The sequence below is a fragment of the Lactuca virosa genome, chromosome 2 (genome assembly GCF_052849685.1).
Source record: "Lactuca virosa cultivar CGN04683 chromosome 2, Lactuca_virosa_CGN04683_v6, whole genome shotgun sequence".
NCBI lineage: Eukaryota > Viridiplantae > Streptophyta > Magnoliopsida > Asterales > Asteraceae > Lactuca > Lactuca virosa.
Window position 1 is genome coordinate 20,138,234 of NC_136427.1, and position 26,225 is coordinate 20,164,458.

The window sequence follows — 26,225 nt, forward strand, 5'->3', positions numbered from 1 at the left end:
ATTCGACTCAAACCGGATTCAACGGGCAAAATCTAAAAAAATATAAAAACGGTCAGTTTTATTAAAACCGTACCTGTTTAGCTCAAACAGATTCGGATTTGAAACCACTTTGGATCCTGAACCTTTTTTTGTGCACCACTAATTATTATTATTATCTTATAATAATATAAGTAAGATATACATTTAAGTAATTTAACAAACAAATGTCCTACTATAATAATAAATTAATGACTGACTATACAGAGAAAGAAGCATGAACCCCACTCCAGCCCACCCTTCCCATTCATTACTATATCTTCAAGTAGAAACACAAAAACACACATAACCCATGGATGATGTATGGAAAGACATCAGCAGCCTTCCATCTCTTCACCACCCTACCACCACTCATCACCTCCAAGATTTCTTTGATCCAGATGCAGCCAGGGCTGGTGGAGGTGGTAGTGGAGCCACCCTCCACCACCCTTCTCCTCCATCACCACCACCGCCACCGCCACCCACCACCATGTTAAGTCTGAGTACTTCTGGTAACTCAGCACATGATCAAGAACCAATACATAATAATTCATCAACAGGAGCCACTCCACATGTAACAAATCAAAGATCCCCCCCTAAGTACAGTGACAAGTTCAAGCGTCTGATGAAGAACCGTGAATCAGCTGGTCGCTCTAGAGCTAGAAAACAGGTCTCTCTCTCTCTCTCTCTCTCTCTCTCTATATATATATATATATATATATATATATATATATATATATATATATATATATATATATATATATATATATATATATATATATATATATTGTATTCATCTAAAAATACAACAGATAATTTCATATATACTTTAATACATATATCTTACCATCAATTAAACTGTTTAAAATGTCATATTTTTTATTTTATAAATTAAATATACTTTGAATCACAGTCAAATACCCCTGTGCTATGAAGTTGCTTACATGAAGTAATACTTTAATGCTATAAAGTTGCTTACAAATTAAAGATGAATGTTTAATTCTTTTATTTTTTTTAGTTACAAACATTTCTTATTAAGACTTTTTATTAGTTATTTCTATCGTCGTTTTACGTTATATCTTTGCCAAAGAGCATTTAAGACATTTAATAAATATTAAGAACTCTTCCAATTAAATTAAAAATATAAAATACATATTTTAGGATTTTCATTGTGGCATGTTTGAAGACTGTTTGTGCCAATTTTAAAGAAAACGAATCCTTTATTTTGATCATTTAAAATATTTATATATTACAAAAAAATTATTTGTGTTTCGGTTGTCAAGGATAACATATCTTTGACCCACTTGCAATTTTAAAATATATAAATGAAAAGATAAAATATTCAACATCGGTAAATTTTATTATCTTGAATTGGACGAATGGATTGATGATTTGGATTTATACTTTAATTAAGATGGAGTATTGATCAATCTTCTCATGCTTTTGATTTCAAATGCATTAGTTGAAGAAATAAGATTTACTTTTATATATATATATATATATATATATATATATATATATATATATATATATATATATATATATATATATATATATATATATATATATATATATATATATATATATATAAGGTATTAATTAAAGTATAAATCACTTACAAATTTTCTAAGTGATTAAATGTATATACAAGATATGTTATTTCGTCGTAGATTATTTGAAATCAAAAGCATGAGAAGATTGATCACTTAGTATAAAATTTATGCAAAATACAATCCCGATCCTAATAAGATTATTTTTGAAGCAACACCAAATTTAAGATGGCAAGACTGAAGACACTGGGACTGTATTAATTTCGTAAGACCATATGCCACTCGATCCTACCCATATTCGTTAACTTGCTCTTAAGTGTATACAAGTGTAAGCTATGATGTTTTTTCTAAAACATCTTCAGTAATAGGTTTTTTTTTTTTAATATCAAATATTATTAATCAATCCAAAATATGTTTTTTTAAAAGACTGAGTAAATTTGGTTTAGGTTAATAACCACTTTTACTCTATTTTTTTAGCTTCATGTTTTGTATAATTAACCTCATTCTTTAATAATGCTCCCTTTTACATTCCTTATTATATTTATCTTCTAAAGCTTTATTGTTTTTGACTAACTATATATATATATTTTATTTTGATATTCGGTATTAAGTCATATCATATTTTATTGTTTTCTAATCAATACTACAAAAAGCCTAAAAAGACCCGGTTTTAAGCTTAATATAACCCGGTTTTCAACCGGGTTCCTTATAAACAAGTCCTAAGTTGAAATCCTGATAGAGCCCGACTGTTAAACCGGGTCATATTTCCATAATAAAGACCGGTTCCATCACAAAAAACCGGGGTTTTTCTTCAAAAACCCGGGTTTTACATGCTTTGAACCGCGTCATATTGCTTTTTTTTTCATAAAACCCGGTTTCTACATAATATTATTCGGTTTTTTGAAAAACCGATATGGCGGGTCCTATGTAACTTTCTGTAGTAGTGTATATTTATAATAAGATATCATGTAACAAGATAAAAACTATATATGAACTCTGGTTTAGTAGTCTTGATTTAATTGTATGTATTATAATATATTGAATTTATTTAACGCCATTGTCAAATACTTTTTAGTTTTATAAATATTACATATAATTAAAACTAAGAAACTAGATGAGTGGCTTTATAAAATACTACACAAAAATAAAGATAAATTAATTAATTAGAAAAAAAAAATCTTAAAAATGGTTAATGATCGTAAATCTTTAATTGAATAACATCTATTCTAATAAATAAAGATTTTTTTGTCAAATGTTACACTCTCATTCAATTTGTCAAATGTCATTTTGTGGGTATTTTGAATTAATTTTTTTTTTCAAATGTCATTTTATGGGTTTTTTATTATATTAAATTTCACATGATATTTCAATGTAATAACTACAATAAATATAGTAATAAATGAATATCAATTTTATTAATGAACTTACCTTTTAATTTTAAAATTCTTAAATTAAAGTTCATTAGTTTCTTTTGTTTATTTATTTAAATTATTTTTTAATTTAAAAGCTAAAAAAACATTTCAATTTTAATAGCACTTTATTTTTCTTATTTTCTTATAAATCAAAAGTTCTCAAATATTTAGATATATATATATATATATATATATATATATATATATATATATATATATATAAATTAATCCATGTAATACATGGACCTCACAACTAGTAAACTATAATACAATAAGATTAGGATTCACAAGGTATTGTCGTATCTTGGAAGTCACCATCTTAAAAGGACTTAATTTTTTTCACGACCCAACGGGATACATGTAAGTTTAAGATCCTCTACCAATTTTTTTCTTTTAATATATTAGATCAGTTTTCTAAGGTTAGTGATCTCCCATCATGGACCTTATACACTAACCTTAGAAAACTGATCTGATATATTAAAAGAAAAAAATATGTATATGTATAAGGTCCATTATGGGAGATCACTAACCTTAGAAAACTGATCTGATATATTAAAAAAATATGTATATGTACATGTATATGTATAAGGTCCATTATGGGAGATCACTAACCTTAGAAAACTGATCTGATATATTAAAAGAAAAAAATTTGGTAGAGGATCTTAAACTTACATGTATCCCGTTAGATTGTGAAAAAAAAATTACGTCCTTTTAAGATGGTGACTTCCAAGATACGACAATACCGTTTGAATCCTAATCTTATTGTATTACAGTTTCCTAGTTGTGAGATCCATGTATTATATATATATATATATATATATATATATATATATATATATATATATATATATATATATATATATATGTGAGAAGATCTAAATATTTGAGAACTTTTGATTTATAAGAAAATAAGAAAAATAATGTGTTATTAAAATTGAAATGTTTTTTTATCTTTTAAATTAAAAAATAATTTAAATAAATAAACAAAAGAAACTAATGAACTTTAATTTAAGAATTTTAAAATTAAAAGGTAAGTCTATTAATGAAATTGATATTAATTTATTATTATATTTATCGTAGTTATTACATTGAAATATTATAAGGAATTTAATATAATAAAAAACCCATAAAATGACATTTGAAAAAAAAATTAATTCAAAATACCCACAAAATGACATTTGGCAAATTGAATTAGAGTGTAACATGTGACAAAAAAAATCTTCATTTATTAGAGTATATGTATTAACTTTGAAGTTTATTCTAAATATTTCATTTAGATGATATATTTTTTATGTTTTAAACTTATAAATATTTCATTTTGATAGGAACTTTCGATCTCAGTTCGATCCTATGATCACAGTCTTTCAAAATTAAAAACAATCATATTCAAGATCTCGATATCCTTTTTTTTCTATATTTATCTCTTTTATATTTTAGCTAATAAGAGTAAGGGAAATTGTCAGAAAATTCCCAATATTTTCGAAAAAAATTCACTTTAATCTCAAATTTTTATTTTTTGAACATAAAAGTCCTGATTATTTCATTTTGGCTCAAACTAACAAAAAGATCGTTTTTTTTCTTTTAACAGGAAATAAAATATTATCGTGTAAAATCAAATAATTGTGACTTTTCTGTTCAAAAAATAAAATTTGGGACTAAAGTGAAACTTTTCCGAATATATTGAGATTTTTCTAACAATTTCCCTAAGAGTAAATTACATAAAACATCCTTATGGTTTGGTGCAATCGGTAGGTTTCTTTCCTATTAATAAATTATCATTGAAACCGTGAATATGGTAGTTTTTTGTTGGAGTATTTATCCCTCACATACATAAAATGACTACTAGTCGTTTACCCGCACAAAGCAACAGGTGGCGAATAGTTTGTTTCGGAAATTAATTTCTTTTTGGCGGACAATGATTACATTTAGTTTAACAATTAGTTTGATTTATGAAATATATCAAATTAAAAATAAGACACAATGTATGTATTGGCAAATAACACTAAGCATTAGTCGGTTCATCAATTTGTTTTCTTTTTGAAAGACAATGTATTGCTTAATGTATTCAACTTTATAAAATCAACCATTCCTTCCTTGTCTCCTCAATCTCATATGTGGAATTAACTCCATCTGGATTCCAACACTTGCAAGAATCCATACTTTTCTCTTTTTTTTTGTTACCCTTTCACAATGTCATCTAGCTTTGGGAAATCATCAACTATTCAGCTCTAGACCTTTAACTGACGATGATTTTTTTCAATCTTATACTTAAAAAGTTAAATAAGAAACTGATTTAGTTACATGAAAAAATATTACTAAATGAATCTTTTTAGAAACCACTATGTTAAGAATAAGAAAGATTGTATAACACCAATATTAAATAGCAAATCATCATTATAAGAAAGCTTAAGTTATATAATAATAAGAAGGTCAATCTAACATCAATAATAGTTTGAATACAATCCAAATTTTCAGTAACATAACATTAAATGACAACAAAAGCACGAGTCATGTATATTGCTTCAAACTCATGAAAACCATTTGCAAAAATATCTTAGAATCTTTAAAAAAAATGAATGAAATATGTCAAAAAAAAAAGCATAAGTTTGTTAAAAATAGCTACAAGCTGTCAAACAATTAAAAGGGGTTACTTTGAAGGATATTTCGAAATTGGAGGCTGTGTTGTAAGATTTTTCGAATCTATGGGCTATTTTGTAAGAAATTTCGAAATTAAGGGCTTTTTTTTGTAAGAAATTAAAAAAAAATAGGGGCTATTTTGTAAGATATTTGAAATTGGGGGTTGCTTTGTAAGGAATTTTTAATGTCATGGGCTATTTTGTAAGAAATTTTGAATGTGGGAGCGGTTTTGCACAACGAATACCATAAAGTACAATGTTATAATTGTCTTATCCTACAAACTACAATGCTATTTTGCACAACGAAACATAAAGAACAATGCTTTTTTACACACCATAGCCAAAACAAAAGTACAATGCTACTCTTGTTCTATCCTACTCTTGTTCTTCCATTTTCTATAAAAATAGCAACATTTGTTTTTTACTTGTAACTGAAAAAATAGTTATTATAATTTAAGTTAATGTATATATACATTTCCAATAATTCAACTTCAGATTTTTCGTCATGTGGGTCATTATTAAGGGCATTCTTCTTCTGCTTATTCCATCTGTCTACCTAAAATACCCTTTACAAAGAGTCTATGAATGTGACATTCTCCCTAAAATACCAATTTGTCGAAGCTCTCAAGCAAAATGTGCCATTTCTTCTTTTTGATTTAATAAAGTGTCATGAATCTCCTAAACAATAGACTCCTTCAACTGCTTCTTCATCTAGTAACTGATTGAGACAAAGCATCTGCACGGAAAAACATGTCTCTTAGTGGTTGAGAAATAGATTTCAACTATAATTACTTTATATATAAAAATCCAAATAGATTTCAAATTAAATTAAAAAATAAATTGAATTAATAGATTTGGTCCCCTTTCTTCTTAACAAAAACTTTTTAATTAAAAGTAAATACATTTCGTAGATGATGGTTAAGTTCTAACCGGGAATGTTACACATATACAAGAAAAAAAAATTAAGATTTTTTACTAACTCGAATTAAAATAAGTAGTCATTGTACACCAGGAATACATTATCTAGCATATCTTATGAAAGTCACCCACCATTGCACATACACACATCAAACACACCCAAGCACCACACATGCAAAACATGACACAGCCTCTTTCTCAAACTAAGATTGTATAACACGAATTAAGTTAAACAATATATGAAAACAAAAACATGACACGATGCTAACTTCAGTCTAAATGTTCAAAAAATATTACCTTTCTTGACCAGTAGTGTCTCAAATCTGAGCCTTGTTAGGTTTCATGAACAACACCTTCTCCCATTACAAATACATACATTAACTCAAATCACAACTCATAAAGTTTGTTATAGCCAATGAAACTACAAAAATGTAGAGCTTTTAGATGTATAAAATTTATACCCAAATTAAGAAAATCGTAAATAATGAAATTACCTATAATGCACTTATTGATCGGTTTTGTAAAGATGAACATTTCTCTACTGCACTTGTCCCTTCGACCTCCTACTCAGCACATGGTATTCCATTTCTCCTCCTTTTCCCCATAATACAGGCATTGTATAAGAAAATTCCAATTTAGAAAAAATGGAAATGTAATGTAGAAATGAAATTAAAAAGCTAAAGAAATCAATTAACTAAAGTACATTTCTACTTATTGCTCCTTCCTTGAGAATGTTGTTGGAAATGGTTAGATTTGGATCTTGGTTGTAATCAATGAAGCCTCTTAATAATGAATTGATATCCTACACAATAATATGATTTAAGATTAATTTTAAGAAACCATGATATATACATATACATATAGATAAATACATATCGATTGATTTATAAGAAAAAAAGAGCATTATTTTAGTAATAGAAATCCTTCGTACTGCAAGGTATTCCAATGGCAAGGAGAAATATGCCAAACACAAAATCTGATCTTCAAGTATCTACGAAAGCTGACCAACAATAGCAAAAAAAATAAGATAACAGAATTGGTATGAAAAATCCACAGATAAAAAAAAATTAGCAGAGGAGAACCTCATATGTCACCTGGACCAAATTTTTCGGTCCCCATAATTGGATTGAAGGTGTTTAAAGGTGAGCAACATCAAGAAATCCAACTTCCTAGTAACTATATTTCCCCAACACAAATTCTTCAACAAATGAAGAAAAGAAAAAAAAATGATGTTTACAAAGGAAACATCAAAACTGGAGGCAAAATTGCCAACCATTGTTTCGTTTGTAGATTTCTTGATAACAAACTCGACATACCAGAATAAAACCCAGAAATAGCATATCTAAAAACCAATAAATAATCTTACAAAGAAAAGACCCAACATCAAAATTATTCGGATATAAAACATCTTCAAAAAGAGTTGAGATGAGTAAAATTAACATAAAATCAGATTTAGATAATAATAAAAAGTTGATTCTAGACTTGTACCATGAGATATATAAACAACTCAAGATTAGTAAAATTAACCTAATATCAAATATAGATCCAATTTTTTCTTTATAATACAATGAATAGAAGTTAAAAAAAAACTGACATTTCTTGTTGTTTCGATATTTGAGCCTTAAACGATGTTTACCCCTTCTCACGTCTTTAAACTTGATATCCCTTCTTTCAATAGAAAAACGCCAGGGAAGGAGGGAGCCGAAATCTGAGAAGCAACTCCCATATAGAAATCAATATAAGTTGTATTGATTTTGGTATCAAAGTTCAAGCCTCGACACTAAAAGTAGCCGACCCACAACTCTGATTTACAGCAAATAGGATAACAGTAAACATACACACATAAAAAGTGGAAAGACGCTTTCAAGTTAGCAGAAATAAAACAAAAAACTTACATAAAAATAAGATTTTTTTGTTAATTTAGGTATTCAACAAAGAAAAGAACACATGAAATACAAAAAATCTTAGCAGATTGAATGGATTGTAATTTCAAGGAGATTGTGAGACCGAGAGGCGGAGGTAGGGTTTCTGGAGGATGTCGACTTATGCAATTAGGGTAAAGGTGTCCGATTATGGTGGTGAGGCAAACCGGCGGCGGCCATATTGGTGTTAAGGGGCAGAGCAACAAATCGATTAGTGACGGAAAAATAAGAATTGGATTTAGGGTTTGGATATGAAACTTTTTTAGGCTTTTCAAAATTTGTGACATTAGACGCATCACATGATAAAGCACTATAGGTTGTACAACCTGTAGTAAGATTTGTACATCTTAAAATTAAAGAAACACTCAATATATTTTATATAATAATAAAGATTTTACCATCTTTGAATATTTTTTTTCTTTTATTTCTTATTATTGATATATTATCATTATAGTTCATTAAGCATTTAGTTAATAACTATTCATGGTTATCCCAAACAAAAGGATATGGTAAAATCTATAGCTATACTATGACTGAATTGATGTTACATCAATTCATTATATATATATATATATATATATATATATATATATATATATATATATATATATATATATATAATATTTGCACAAGATAATTACTACTCTTACAAAAAGTTAACAATCATGTAATATTCTACGTAAAAGAAATTAATAATTAATTAATGAGTAAATTACACGAATGGTCCCTATGGTTTGGGGTAATTTGCAAGTTTGGTCCCTAAATAATTTTTTTAACTCGGAAGGTCCCTACATTTTGTTTTTGTTGCGTGCTTGGTCTCTGTCTTATCTAAAAAGACTATTTTACTCTTGATTTTTTAATTTATTTAAATAAACACACTCCAACCTCACTTCCACCTCATCTTATCTTATCTTACTTATCCCATTTTATTTAAATAAATTAAAAAAAATTAAGGACAAAATAGTCTTTTTAGATAAGACAGGGACCAAACGCACAACAAAAACAAACTATAAGGACCTTCCGAGTTAAAAAAATAAGTTAGAGACCAAACATGCAAATTACCCCAAACCATAGGGAGCATTCGTGTAATTTACTCTTAACTAATTAACTACCATAGTTTAGTTAATTATATTAACAAATTTTAGTTTGCATCTTATTAATATTTGTTTGTATAAGATCATTTCATATTGAAATTAACTTATGTAAGATCACTTGTTAATTCTTTTGGTAAGAGATGTTTAGTATGTGCAAGATCACTTTCTGTCGAAAGATGCTTGTTTTAGATGTTAATATTACGTTTTGGTACAATTTATAAGTGACACACTATGTATTTCCCACATCATACTCTATTTTTATTTGTCATATGCTAGTGAAAAATAATTATCGAAAAAGAAGTACATAGAAATTGTCATGCATTTCAAATAGCATTAGACACTTATGCTCGTCTTTGTTCCTTTTAAAGATTCTCTCATATTTTTTCAGCGATCATCATTGTCTTATTGAAAATTTAATGAAACATTACTGGACTTTGCTACATATGCTTTACAAATTTTCTAAGTGATTAAATGTATATATAAGATAAAGTTTATTCTCATATAAATCAATAAATCAGTCATATTAATTGTATTTTGTGAACATGATAAATAAATTTAATGACTAAATATATAAACGCGATAAAGTTTGTTACCCTTATAAATTATAACTTTTCAATAAATTTTTTAATTTTTTAATATTTACAGGCCCGTGCCGATGAATTGGAACATGAAGTTTTAAGACTAAAAACAGAGAATGCTAAACTCAAAAGGCTCCAAAAAGAGGTGATTTTTAATATTTATTCATTCCTTTACATGTAAAAATTATGAAATCGGTTTTTTTAATTAAAAATAATAAATAACAATATGTTATTAATTTTTTAGAATTCCCAAATAGAAAAAAAAAAACATTAAAAACAATTAGAGACGCGTTTCTTTGCAAATTCGTCACATACTATTTTTAGGGACACGTGTTTTTGCGATCGTTATGGCATTGTTATCAACTTTTATATTATTTATTATGATTATGATATTTTATTTATTTATATGTTGATATTGTGTTCTAAAAACTTTACCAAATTATAACTTTGTCATCTTAATATAAAATATTTTTTACTAGCTATAAAACACACATATACGCATCCAAAGTGAACATAATAAACAAGCAAGTGTAACTCATTTAATGAGAAAAACACTAAATAACTATTAAATGTGTACTAGAAGGTTGTCACACTCGGATCAACCTCCACAAGGTTTCACTATTCATTTCTCAATTCGTAAATGAATAATATTATAAAAGCCCTAAATTTTTAACCCGTAATTGGAAAAAGCCCTAATATATTTTTTTATTATTGTTATGGCCATAATTTTCTCGCAGAATTATCACTCTAGCCCATTTAACGAGTTTCATGGTTAACTTGGTTAATTTTTTTGCAAATTCAGTCCCAAAAGTTCATATTTGGTCCCTGAGGTTTGCAAAAAATTACACCACATGATGTTTTAACTTTATTTTTCGTTTTTTGTATACTTTTTTTTATTTTCGGTTTTTTTATAAATATATATACATTTTTTATTTCCGTTTTTGTATATACTTTATTTATTTTCATTTTTTAACTTTATTTTTCATCAATTTGATTTTTTTTACCTTTTTACCTTTTTGTTTCTATTTTATAGTGTATATATAGAGTATATTAGAGTTTTTTTAGTTTTTTTTTCATATTTCTTTTCGTATTATATTTTAATTTTTTCATCTTTTTTTTATTTTTTTCTTATTTCTTTTCCAATTATTTGTTTTTACTTTTGTGTATTTTTAACTTTTTATTGACCTTTTTCAAAAAATATAAAATGTATTATTATATTAGATTATATTACAATTTATATAATTTATAGTTTTTGTAATTTTTTTTATTTTTATTCAAGTAAATAAATTTGTTATGTTTATATTTGTAATTTCGGTCCAACTTATTTTCTTTTTACTTTTTTTTCTTTAGTGCTATTATATTTATGTTACGAAAAAATGAAAATTAAAAAAAATTAGCTTGTTTATTGAGAATTAGTGTTTTAATGTGTTATATAACTTGGAAATTAAATCATATTTTTATATGTGATATCAATAGTTTAAATTCAAGATAATATTTTTCAATTTGATAATAGACTAAAAGAAAATAATAATAATAATAATAATAATAATAATAATAATAATAATAATTGGTCTCTAAAAAAACTTGTTATAGTAATTTATATTAAATTTGAGTTCATTTACTTGAATCAAAATAAATAAAAACATTAGAAAAACCATAAATAACTAAGATAGAAAAAAATAGAAAACAAAAGGTATAAAAGGTAAAAAAAATCAAATTGTTGAAAAATAAAGTTAAAAAATGAAAATAAATAAAGTATATAAAAAAGAAAATAAAAAATGTATATATATTTATAAAAAAACCGAAAATAAATAAAGTATACAAAAAATGAAAAATAAAGTTAAAAAACCATGTGGTGTAATTTTTACAAACCCCAGGGACTAAATTTGAACTTTTTAGGACTGATTTTGCAAAAAATTTAACCAAGTTAACCATGAAACCCGTTAAGTGGGCTAGAGTAATAATCCTGCGAGAAAGTTGTGGCTATAGCAATAATAAAAAAAATATTAGGGCTTTTTCCAATTACGTGTTAAAAATTTAGGACTTTTATAATATTAGTCCATTTGTAAACCCAAACCTTATTTAATATTTTTAGAGTGTTCACTTTAATTATATTTTTGGTACATATGTGTGTTCATGGACTGATTTACCTCTTTTATCTAAGTTATTTTTTAAGGTTAATATTTAATATTTATTATTATAATATAATACTCTCTTAGTTTTTCGGAGATATAAAATACACGTTCTAACAATTGTTCTATATTTGTCTATGATTTTTACAAATTAACTATAAAAATCAACCACATTCTCAAATATGGTCACTATCACCCTATAAGAATGATTATCATTCCTTGGATAAAATATATGTTAAACTAGACTCTCTTCTCTAAACATAGACCATGACCTCATTTTATTTGGAATTTTCTAGAATTAATTATGCATAATACAAGATAGCTATTACAATTAGCCATCTTCATGGACCAGACTCTAAAGAATACAATTTCCACTAAACTTAGGAGTGGAACCAGGATAAGGCCTTTATAGGAAACACCAAAACCTCATGCAGGATGGAGTTCAGATTTAATATGAATGTACAAGATAGCTAATGCGATTAATGAGTTTTCTGGACCAGTCTATATTGAATGAATGTTTTACCATATTTGTAGTTGAAAACAAATCACACCCTTTGGAGGAAGAAAATAGACATCCATACATTTGAAGGGATATAATTTTCATACAAATTGGATACTCTGACTTTATATCATTTTTGAAATATAGAAATATAGGTGACATATTTCATGTGTTCACACATTGACATGTTTAAGTCTGCTTTCCACCCTACCAATTAATCCCTTAATGAATAAGATCATGATTACTAATTTTAGTGAAAATCAAACCTAGAAAATATATTTTAGATGAATAAAAGAAGCATCTTAATAGATTAAGATTTATGCTTGAAATCAACATACTAACCATGCTTCTATTCACATAAGATGATCACTAGAAGGAATCTTGGGTTTGGATTTCAATCCAAACTAATTACACACTTAATCCCTTGTTTTGAGCTGAAAAAATAAAGCACCACTCAACCACCGTGAAGTAGTGGCAACATAGCGGTGATAAGGTGGTTAAAACCCTCACTCCAAAAACAATACAATCAAAGGCCACATGAGATTTGCTTGACTAAACTTCTAATGAACATTAATAGGCTATAAAATTATAACCCACAACCACCTCATGGTAGTATGTGGTGTCGATGAAGTGACATCCGGCCGACACCACTACTAACAATGGTAGTTGCTAGTGGTGATGTTTTTTTGTGATTTTGAGATAAAAGAAGAATGAGCTAAAGAAACTAACCAACCAAGGGCTTCTAGAATCACCAACATCCTCCTCCGCTATCTCTCTTCCATCTTTGACACTTTTTCGTCTGAATCTCCGACAAGCACCTCATTTCTCAACCTCCTTCTCTCGGTATTTCTCCCATTTTCTTTACTTCACAACCGTTTATGTTGCAAGAGGAGTGGCTAAGTTTTTGATCCATTTGGTAAAGATGTGGTTTAGCTAATATCTAGTGATCCATGGATTTTATCCTTATATTTTCACTCTATCCCCTCAACTTTCCCATTTTGACAAAAACATCCCCTAATGTCAAATATCTTAACAATTTAAGTTTCAGGTTCAACCCTTTTAGTCTGTCATTAGATTTGAACTCTTTATATCAAAAATGATTGTTTCTAATTATTTTTACTAATATTTATTCATTCTATTATTGTAAGGATCGCTACTTGCCCAACCATGCTCAACATAGAAGAACAATGAGGTTTTTTTTTTCTAAAATCAAATGGTGATTGAAGGGATTACCCATTGTCTTATGTGCTAGCATCTAGTTTATCTTTTTAGCGATGTGGGATTGGGTTTGCATCCCAACAATCTTCCCCCCAAACCCAAGTTCCACCCTTGGCCTCCCCTTCAACGAATGTTCATCAGATCCAATCCCTTTTCATATCGTTGATACTCTAAGAACATGCTTACCTAACATGGGGCCATCATGAAGACTTTCAATACAAGGCTTTAAGATCAACTTCGTTGATCAAGGAATTACTAGGGACTGCGCTACCTGCGCCGACCACATCATCCGGGCTACTACCGTAGCTCTGATACCATTTGCAAGGATCGTTACTAGCCCAACCATACTCAACACAGAAGAACAATGAAGTTTCATTTTCTAAAACCAATCGATGATATAAGGGATTGTTCATTGATTTATATGCTAGCATCTAGTTTCTCTTTTTACCGATGTGGGATTGGGTTTTCATCCCATCATATATATATATATATATATATATATATATATATATATATATATATATATATATATATATATATATATATATATTAGGGCTGAGCATGGGTCGGTTTGGGTCGGTTTTGACTTAAAACCGAACCCAAAACCGAGCTATTGGTTTTAAGAAAATTTGAACCCAATCCAATTCAAAACCGATGGGTTCGGTTTCTCGGTTTTTCGGTTTCTCCGGGTTCAATTTCGGGTTGAATTAGTTTTAAAACCGCAAACCTTATTTCTTTGTAACCAAATACTAACCATGGGCTTATTAGGTTGGAATCAACCCAAATCCAATTTACTTTTCATTATATAGAAGAAGATATTAGGGTGAGTTTGATCCCAACTTCGATGTGGGACAACTCTAATATGCTATCTAAAATATGTCTCTTAAACTCTCCTTTATAAGAGACAACGGCTTACCAAGCCACCAAGACGCTATACGTTTTCTTATTTCTCATTATATATATATATATATATATATATATATATATATATATATATATATATATATATATATAATATGTATAATTTTTTTTATTATGTATTTAATAAATTTCGGTTCGGTTCGGTTTTTTACGGTTTCTTAAATTTATGAAACCGACCCAAACCGAAAATTTCGGTTTTTGAAAATTCCAAACCCAAACCGTCGGTTTTGAAGTCGGTTTTCGGTTTTTCTGTTTCGGGTTTTTTTCGGTTTTTCGGTTTATAGGTTCGGTTTTGCTCACCCCTAATATATATAAGTTTTCTAAGAGCTTTTTACTGTTCAATTGCTTTATTATTTTGGTATTTAAATTAATTAAATTCATATAAACTTACTACTTTGACATCATATAGCAAAATAAACATCTAACTAGAAATAAAGATTGTCTCTCACCATAGCAAATTTTAATATTTATATTTTTCCCTTTAAGTAATTTTAGCATTCATAATTTTAAAGTTAAAATATCAGTATGTTATATGTGACGATTTCGGTCCTTGCTATGTTTTAAAAATTACATTTTTGGTCCCTCACATAATTGGTCTTTATAGTTTTCATTTTTATTAATTCCATTAAGATATATTTTCAAGTCATATTTTTGTTCGCCTCCTCTATACATAATTGTTTGATGGAAACTTTATTTTTATATTTTTGTGGTCCACTTGATATGATATAATAGTCATCATGATATATGTGGAGTGTTGCCATTTTTAAATTAAATTCTACATACGAATTACAAAAGGGTTACCCCGCACATTAAAGTTATGTTTTCGTCATTTACATAATTTCTTTTTATAGTTTTTGTTTTTATTAATTTACTTAAGATATATTGTCAAGATTTATTTTTGTCTGCCTCCCCATTCAGATTTTTTTTTGGATCGAAACTTTATTTTGATATTTTTCTACTTCACTTCGATATAGTCTAATGGTCGTCGTGCTATATGTGGATTTTTGACATTTGTAAATCACATTCTATATACGAATTACAAAGGAGTTACCCGACACATCAAAGCTGTATTTTGGTCCCTTATACAATTTCTTTTTATAGTTTTCGTTTTTATTAATTGTAAACGAGGCCTTCTCCGCAATGCATGAGGTGACTTAAATACTAGTTATTGTTATTTATTATTATTTTCATTTATTTATTATATTATTTAATCTCTTTAAATTATATAAATAATTTCTTTTACTTATTTAGCTTATTTTTTAAGCCTAAATTTACTTTTAATTTATATAATTATTCTCACTATTTACTAGAATATTTTCCTAAATAATTAAATGGAAGCGGCTAAAAATAAACCCTAGCATAACATATATACTAGGTCCAGTTGATCAAATGTAATCTCTATAAATTAGGGAGACTTCTATAAGATAAGGAAACAAATATGTATCTAAATTAGAGTCAATCCTAACCACTAAGATATGAGAAATGACCTTATCAAATACGTCTTCAACTAACTTCTCTTCATTATGGATCTGGTTGATGACACCAACTTGAATAACTCGTCGGTCCATCAACTGTTGTTATAAGAAGCTAGCTAATGCAATACTTTGACTCATCAAATCACATAGTATGACCATAACAATATGTATATATGTATCTATGTATGTATACATTAGGGGTGGGCTTGATTCTATAATGGTACCAAAACGGGTAGCTGAAACATATGTATATAACTAGGACCAGTTCGAGTTGGATTAAACTAGTTCCAAAACTAACTACAAACTAAATTATCATGGTGATTTTTGCTGTATTTTTGTTCATGATAAATAAAACATCATGAGTGAATTTAAAATTAGTTTCCTTAGCTAGATTCCTCCAAAATTTGTGAACCAAACACCCTTAAGTATAAAGGCTTTAAGGTAACCGGTTCGGGTTCGGTTATTTCAGGTCAATATCAGAAAACAAACCCTACCGATTCCCAGAAAATATAAATATAGAAACTAAGTATTTGATTGTTTGTATGTAATCAATTCGGCTAAGGTCCAGGTTTCGTTCGACTCAAGTAATTTGTCTTGATTGCTTATTCCTAGCATGTATATATGCATGTAAGATGAATAAAATATTGTACCATAAATAACTATAATATAAAATGTATATGTAACATAATATATTAATAAATGTTATTTTAAATGGATATACTTCTGTCCCTAGGCCTCCGATGATATCGGAAGCGCATTCCCGGAGGGATCCAACGTCAGCCAACCCTTCTTGTTTTTTTCCCGCGCAAGATTTTTTTTCTCTGGTTTTTCTGGTTTGTTTGCTATGGGGATTACATTTTGTCTATTTTATAGATCAATTTCATGAAAGGAAAAGAGAATTAGGAGTGGAAGATAAGGAATAACAAAGTTAAAAAGGTGTGTGGAATGTTGATAAGGTATCTGTCCCATTTTATTTTACGAATTTTCCTTCTGATATCGATTCCAAGAAACTATGGTCTATTTGTGAAAAGTATGGGTATGTTTCTAATGTTTACATAGCCCAAAAGTTATCCAATATTGGCAAACGTTTTGCCTTTGTTATATTTATCAAGCTAAAGGATGAAAAGTATTTGGAATTGAAATTACATGATATTTGGATTGGGAATTTCCATGTTTTTTGTTTTTTTTTGGTAAGGTTTGGCAGCGATCAGTCAAAGTAATCTGAAACTCGTTCTAATACAATTACATAAGGAAAAGTGGGTAGTTTAAATGGATTATGGGTAGGTTCCTATGTTAATGTGGTGAAAGGTGTTCATGTTTCAGATCCTAAAACTTCTAAAAAAGTCGGATTCCTTGGTCTTAAAGGGTAAGGATATTTGCAATCCTTTGTTCTTGAAATCCTCTATTTTTTATCAGGTAAGAAACATTACGCTCATCCCAAATCTCTTCGTTCTGCTTAGAGAGGAAGGTTTTACTGGTGTTCAACTGAAATATGGTGGTGGTGATTGGGTTTATATAAGCTTTGATTCGGAAGTGGTTTGCTTTAAGTTCAAAAAATATGCATGAATTAGAGCTTTGTTCTTGAACCTAAGACTTGTTGTCAATGGGTTGAGAATTTTGGAGAGAACCATTTGGATTGAAATCATGGATCTATTGTCTTGTTCTTGGAATGATGATGTGGTTTCTAAGATTGCAAAACTGTGGGTGAGGTATTGTCACACCCCCAAACCGGAACGGCGGAAACGTTCTGGGGTGGTTGACGTCATGCGTAGTATCACAACAGTTGTATCATAGCAAGCATAGTAAACACAACCAAACATTGAATACATATATGAAAAAGGTTTACATTGTCTTAATACATAATTTTGTTCATATCAAAAGTAAAACGGAAAGACGTGACTTTAACGCGCCGACTTCCCCAAAAGCCTGGAGGTACTTGTCTACTAAATCCCTGAGAATACAAGCAGTTTTGAAAGAATATCAACATAAAGCTGGTGAGTTCATAAGCATTTAATCCTTGGTGAAAAATGTTTCTTTGATCCTTTTGAAAAGTGTTCCTCAAGAAAATCCTATATTTTCTTATGAAAAGCGTATTTGAAAACCCATTCCTTCCATGACTTCCAGATTCCTACAAGGTATGTACAATCAAAGGAGTCGTGGAATGAATATGACTATCCGTTAGTTATATATTAAACAATCCCTTTATGAAAAGACGAGTTATCCAGGGAAAATCCTATATTTTCCCTAAAAGTTGATGATTGGTTATCCGTTCTAAACTGAGGTGTACAAGTATCTACCATACTTATATCGATAAACGTAGTTTCCTTTTAAAACCCTGGTTACTCCCAGTGAGGTGTATTAGCCTTATTACATAAATAAATAAGTAGTGAACTAGATCCTAAGGGCATTACTAATGCCCTCTAGTAATCAAATCGGTTATTACTTTGAGGTTAGTTCACTTGTTTCATTATTACAAAAGTAAATTTTCGCTACCTGAGTTGTGAGTGTCATAACTGTACTTAGACTGGATAAGGCACGTAACGGGGCCAATATCTTTTTATGACTTTGTCACCCCTGAACCTAACGGTCTCGCTGTAGCTAGCAGCGAAGGTGCGGGATAGTCAGTCCCATATAGATCTATGCATAATAGTCACGCTCTCCCTCCAAGAGATTCTGGTTACAAGGGTTAGTCCTACACTCTCGTATCCGGTGGAGTGTTACCAAGGACGTGTCTCAAAACTTAGCCTAACAAATTTACAAGTAATAATACTGAAAATCCTGTTTATGATTTGCATGAATCCTTTATAAAATATCACATTTTATGATAAGATTTACAAGTTCCTTGCTTTAGTTTTGAAAACTGTTTCTACGAGTTGATTTCTTAATCGTTTGGTAAAACGGTTTTCTGTTAAGCATGTTGGACATATAATCATTTTATGCAAAATGAGATAACTTGAGCACAAGTTTCCTTGTACTTTTGCTTGTATTCCCCCCTGAAAACATGAAAAACTCGAAAAAAGCGTAGGGGTATGAACTCACCGTTTGACGTAGGATCTGGGTGTATGATCGGTTACGAATGCTGAGTGTCAACCGATGTTTCGTACGTAAGTGGATCCTATTAACATGTGATAACACATATGTGTGTTAGAATTAGGGTGTTTCATGACTAAACATGACGGGAAACCACCCTAAAGACTTGGAAATGCTTGTCGGGACCCTATATGATCAAACAAGGGAGGCGTACAGCTAAAAGGGTGTGTGTGCGGCCAGGGTGTGCGGTCAGCATGTGTGTGCGGTTGCACACAGGAGTGTGCGGCCGTACACAGGAGTGTGCGGCCGTACACTCCTCATTTGTGCCCGAAATGTCGATTTTTAGATGTTCTAGTGCTAATACCAAGTCCTACTAGTGAATGAAGGCCAAACTCTTCACTTTGGAGAGCTTTAAGGTGTGTACGGCCACCTTATGAAGGTGTGCGGCCGTACACCTTCAAAGGATGAAGAACACGAAGAACACTATGAGTTTTAGGCTTAGATTCAGGTGTCTTACCACTATAACAAGTTGAATGATGGAGTAATTCACGTTCTTGAGGCCCTTAGAGTGTTCTTGGATGAAGTTTTTAGAGAGAGAAAGTAGAGAGAGAAAGTAGGGTGCAGCCAAAAGAGGAAGAGAGTGAATGAAGGGGTCTCCTCCAATATATAGGGTCGGGTGTGCGGCTGGAAGGGTGTACGGCTGGCTGTGTGCGGGTGGCTGGCCGCACACTCTGGTGTGCTGCCTCACACACCATGCTGGGTGTGTTTGGCCCGATTTATTGATGCTACACACATTCTAACCCTTCCTAAGACTCATATCTAGGTTGTACTAAGCCTAGAACACTCATATAGACCCACAACTTCATTACAAAATAGCAAAACGAGGCTAACTTTGATAAAAATGAAGAATGTACAAGTTAGAAATTTCGGGTTGTCACAGGTATGTTTTTTTAAAGGAAGATGATCAAGCTCCTTTGGCGTTCAAAAGAGTTTTCATTAAATCATCTACGTCTTCTTTGATTCATTAAGTTCTTGATGTGGTTGTTCAAGGCATTAATTATAAAGTTGTGGCGAAGGAGTTATCTAACTGGGAACCGGATATTATAGATGGTGAGCAAACTTTAGACCGAGATATTCCACATTTTTCAAAGGACTCTGGTAATGAGATTTTTTTGGGACACGAAAAAGATGACGAGCATACCCCAAGGGTCACATTTGATGAATATCAAGATGGTGAAGTGGGTGAAGGAAAAATGAAGGTTTTTACAAACTAGTGGCTTAAAAAGGGTGATACTTTGGACGTTTTTGCAGCTGATAATAGGCGGATTCCTTCATCTCCTTCGGTGGTGCCCACTATCCAACCTCCTGCTATCCTGGTGGTTGTTGTTCCAACAATTCGCACAACTACTAATGTTGATACGGTTGGTTATGTCCCAACAGTTAATATGGTTGATGCAACTGTTGCGGCGGGTTTTCTAGATGCAGCTGAGCCAGATGCTATTTTTGGTCATGCTCCTGATGATGCTAAATGTCTGGTCCAGTGTAATGTTTTTAACGAGGTGGAAGAAGAGAATTCTAATTCTTTATCTCAGACCCTGGGTTTTCGAAGGTCAAAAAATGTTGGGTTCGATTCAAATGCTTTTAAAGCTTGTTCCTTAACTCCTAATAATTCGTCCAAGCTTCTTAAAAACATGTCCTAGTTTGTGTTGATGATATTACGGATGTCATGAAGCATTATATTGAGAAGGGTGGGTTACTTGGCTATGATATGGATGGTAATAAGGAGAAGATTATGAATAGTTTAGCTAGTATTAGTGTCCATTATGTTGATCAATGAATTGTCTTTCATTGAATGTATGTATTATTCGTTCTTTTTCTAAAGAAAAATCTATTTGCATGGAAAAAGGGATGTCATTTTTGAGTCTTCAATAAAATAGGATGACATAGGTGGATTTATTTAAAATTCATAGTATGTGGGGGAACTGTAATTTTTATTTTTCTTCTAGTAGTGCTCGTGGGAGATCGGGTGGTATGTTGTCTATTTGGGATCTAAATGTGTTCATTAAGTCATCGGTGGTTTATATGCCTAATGTGCTTATTGTAGGAGGTAAATGGGTCCTTTTTGATGTTTACTTCTTTATGATGAATGTGTATGCTCCTCAGGATACTAAAGGTAAACAAGAGTTGTGGGATTTTATTTTTTGGTCTGAGGGTAATTATATTATTATTGGTGACTTTAATGTGGTTAGAAATGAGTTGGAGAGACATGGTTCGATTTTTCATCATAATTCCACGAAATCTTTAAATGAATTTATTGATGAAATTGGTGATGTAGATGTTCCTATGATTGGGAAGATATTCACCCGGGTTGATTCGACTGTGTCTAAAATACGTAAATTAGACAATTTCTTAGTTTCTGATGATTGTCCTATTATGTTACATGATCAACTGGTTGATTATGTTCTGACTACTTTTAAGTTCTTTAACTCTTGGCTTCACATGAAGGGGTTTGACGAGGTGGTTCGTGGTGTAGTTGTTGATTTTATTGATGATAAAAAATGGAGTAAGTTTGTTGTTTTTTAAAACAAACTTACATTTATCAAACATAGAATCTGGGATTGGCATAGTCATACAAAATAAAACAATTATGTTTTGTTGCTTAATATTCATTCTCGTTTAAGTGTCATTGATTGTGTTGTTGATGATGGTAGTTCTTCTACCCAATTACTTGATGAAAGGAAACATCTCTTAGGTGAAGTGGCGAAGTTAGATAAGTTGGTGCTCTAGATGATGCATCGAAAGCTAAGGTTAATTGGTATATAGAGGGGGATGGGAATTCAAAGTTTTTCATGGTCTTTTGAAAAAACGTAGGCGAAAGATGATGATTTGGGGTATTACTGTAAATGGGGAATGGATTATAGATCTGGTTGCTGTAAAAAAAAGAATTCTTTGATTTTTATTCTGCTAAATTGCAGCTGTATAATTGAATAAAATTGGTGTCTCGTAGTAGTAGGTTTTCATTTCTCGGGGTTGAGGCGGCTTCTTCTGTTGAATATGCATTTTTAGCTTAGGAGATTAAGGACGCAATTTGGGAGTATGGTAGGGATCGAGCTCCAGGTCCAGATGGGTTCTCTTTCACTTTTCTTAAAAATTATTGGGTTATTCTAGGTGAAGATGTCACTGCTTTTGTGTAAAAAAATTTCCATAAACCTATCATTCCTGTTGGCTGTAACTCCTCCTTTATCACTCTCATCCCAAAGTTTGATAATTTATTCTGATTAAGGATTATAGAGCTATATTGCTTCTTGGAATTCAGTTTAAAATTGTAGTTAAGCTTTTAGTTAGCGCCTTTCCTTGATCTTACATGATGTTATTGAGGTTGAACAACCTACTTTTCTTAAATGGCGTTAATTTCTTGATGGCCCTTTAATGGTTAATAATCTTGTTGTATGGTTGAAAAGAAAGAAGAAAAACTTTTGAAGGTTGATTTGGATAAGGAATATGACTTCATTTCTTGGGAGTATTAAGATCAGATAATGTCTTTTATCGGATTTGGATTAGAGGTATGTTCAAGAATTTTAGATCTTCTGTGCTTTTAAATGATAACTCTTTTGATGAATTTCATTTTTTTAAAGGCTAGAGGCAGGGGGCCCTATTTCTCATTTCCTTTTTATTATTGTTATGGAAGGCCTTCATGTGGCAATGAAGGATCCTATTGCTAATGGTCTTTTTATGGTGTTTATTGGGTTTGTTTGATCATCATATTTCTCATTTTTTTTATGCGGATGATGCTTTATTTATGGGGGAATGGGATGAGAGTAATGTTCATAATCTTATTTGAATCCTTACTTGTTTTTATATCGTCTCGGTTATGAAGACTAATCTCTTCAAATTTAATATTTTTGGAGTTGGAGCCACTTATGATGAAGTGATTTCCTTAGTTTCCTTTCCTGGTTGTTCTCCAACGACTTTTCTGTTTACATATCTAGGTGTTCCGGTAGGTGATTCTATGGTGCATGTTAAAGCTTGGGATTTGATTAAAGACCGGATTCGAAAAAGGTTATCTTCTTGGAAGGTGAAATTACTCTCAATTGGTGGAAGGTTGACTTTAACTAAGTCGGTTTTAGGAAGTCTAGGAATTTATTATTTTTCGATTTTTAGACTTCCTATGACGGTGTGCAAGGTTTTAAAATCTTGTAGAGCGCGTTTTTCGGGGTGTGGATGATGATCGTAGGCATATTCATTAAGTGACATAGGAGCTTGCTTTGAATTCAAAAGAGAATGATGGCTTAGATATTGGGAGTTTAGATACTTTTAATCTTGTCCTTCTTTACAAATGGAGGTGGAGATCCATTCATGAGGTAAGCTCTCTTGGGTTCGTTAATAAATGTTTGCATGGTCTGTAACACCAAATTTTTTTTTTCCAAATTTAACTTTAACACTCATTCCAAATTCATCAAAACATTACATACTGGTTTTCAAAATGTATAATATCAGAGTTTTTCCCAGAAACATAAACAAAACATGAGGAGCTGTACGATCATGCCTTCGCCTTGCCGCGATCCCCTGATGTACCTGAAACAATAAACTGAAACTGTAAGCCCGAGAGCTTAGTGAGTTCCCCCAAAATACCGATACACCGCACATAACACACATATAAACAACAACATGTACTGGGTCCACAGCTTTACAGACTGGATTACCCCCTGGGCCCACAGTGTGAGTCTGGATTGCCTTACGGGCCCACAACTCACATCTGGCTTGCCATCGAGCCCACAATACGAGTCTCCCTCAGCTCGTAACTGGAATGATCTCGAGCCCACAGTACGAGTCTCCCTTAGCTCGCATCTGGAATGCTCCCGGGTTTGTTGGTTACCGCACGGAGTAATATCACCTCACCCCATACCGCATAACATGTCCACATATAAACATAACCACTGTGTATGCAAATAATCATATAACAACACATGTAGTCCTACATATCTACCTAACTGGCATAACCACTAGCATGTATCACTAACTCATATCCAACATCTAATACCGCTAAAATAACATAACCAATGGGCCGACCTTGGTGCCTTAGACCCCTTAGTATAGTGAGGATAACTCACCTCGCAACTGTCGTCTGAAACTAGAAAGCTCAACTCCCGGATCACCACCACAAACTCCACCACCTATATCCGACACATCACAAAGTTCATAGGTTTCGAAGATACTTCCAGCAGTCCAATAGTCAACCCTTGCCTAAAGCCCAAGTCAATTTTCAAGGTCAACAGTCCATTTTGACCTCAACTCGTCGAGTACCCTTAGCTACTCGCCGAGTTCCTGGCATGACTTGCCAACTCGCCGAGTCACTCGAGTGGCTCGTCGAGTTCTTAGTGTCAGTGGTCATAACCCCTTGGCCAACCCGCTGAGTTTTCCCTTTACAATTCGCCGAGTTCATACGTGTCCGAAGGTTGGGAAAACCCTAACCGACTCGCCGAGTCATTCGACTGATTCGCCGAGTCCAAGGCAATTTTCATCGGACTCGCCGAGTTGTTCATCCAACTCGTCGAGTACAGGACCATCTTCATGTGGCTCGTCGAGTTGACTATGCAACTCGCCGAGTCTCTTTAGACCTTCATCCATACAGATACTTTTTAAGCTATGCAGCGGCTCCATATTGCAGATCCAAGCTTCTAAGGCATGTTTATCACGTAAAGTTGCAAACTTTACATGCATGCAAGGCCCTAGAGACTCAAAATGACCAATCTAAGCTTCTAATGGAGCTTTACACGTTAGGAGAGTCTCATTCTTGCAAAATCTGGAAACTTTATGGACTTAGAGACCCAAGAGAGTTCAGATCTGAGGTTGCAACCTCAGATCTTAGCTCAAACATAAGAAAGGCTTCCTAATAAGCTAGAAAAGCCCTAAAATCCACCCAAAATAGATCTAGAATGAAAGGGGGGGGGGGTTAGGATAACAGCTTAATACCTTCCCAAAAGATGCCCACTGAAGTAGATCTTGATTCCCACGAGTTCCTTGCTTCAATCCCCTTGTTTTCCCCAAGCTTTTCTCTCCAAGAATCCTCTTCCAAAGCTTAAAACACAATGGAGTACACACACACACACACGTATTAGGGTTTTGCTGAGCTCTCAAGGGACTGTAAAGAGGCTGAAGGAGGCTTATGATTCTTTAAATAGGGTGCAAAACCCCGGGATTTAGGGTTTCATCTGCCAGCTCCTACTCGTCGAGTCCCTTCTTGGACTCGGCGAGTAGGTCACTAAAATACGTGGACCAACCCGCTGCTACTCGACGAGTTGGGCAACCAACTCGTCGAGTAGACCTTCAAATCAAATAAATTCTTATTTAAATCAATACCTGAGAATCGAGGCGTTACAATTCTCCCCCACTTGAACTAGACTTCGTCCTCGAAGTCTGCCACGACGAACAGCTCCAGATAGTGCTCCCGCATCTCTGCCTCTGGCTCCCACGTCCACTCGGACCCCTTACGATGCTCCCATTGTACCTTTACCAAAGGTACCTCCTTGTTCCTCAGAACTTTCGTCTTCCTCTCCAGCATGGCCACAGGCCTCTCCACATAATTCAGGCGTTCATCGACCTGAATATCATCCAACGACATCACTGCCTCCTGATCCATAATGCACTTTCGCAGCTGCGAAACGTGGAAAGTGTTGTGGATCCGACTAAGCTCCTCCGGTAGCTCTAGCCTGTAAGCCACCTTGCCAACCCTGGCAATGATCCTGAACGGCCCAATGTAATGGGGACCCAATTTCCCCCTCTTCCTGAAGCGGATCACACCCTTCCAGGGTGAGACCTTCAGGA

The 26,225-nt window shown here is 31.8% G+C and overlaps 1 protein-coding gene across 4 annotated transcripts in view; it reads left to right on the forward strand.

Annotated features, from left to right (window-relative positions):
* The first annotated feature begins 224 nt into the window (after nucleotides 1-224).
* The window catches only part of LOC145156261 (uncharacterized), a 36,870-nt gene continuing 10,869 nt past the window's right edge, over nucleotides 225-26,225 (forward strand). The window contains exons 1-2 of one of the 4 annotated variants that reach the window (XM_079075698.1): nucleotides 225-685; nucleotides 4,303-4,513. In XM_079075698.1, coding sequence (XP_078931824.1) covers nucleotides 329-685; nucleotides 4,303-4,476 — 531 coding nt within the window. In that variant the 5' untranslated portion in view covers nucleotides 225-328 and the 3' untranslated portion in view covers nucleotides 4,477-4,513. Of the gene's footprint in view, nucleotides 686-4,302; nucleotides 4,514-10,192; nucleotides 10,271-26,225 lie in introns of those variants that run through there. The other 3 variants (XM_079075699.1, XM_079075700.1, XM_079075701.1) reach the window with 3 other exon arrangements.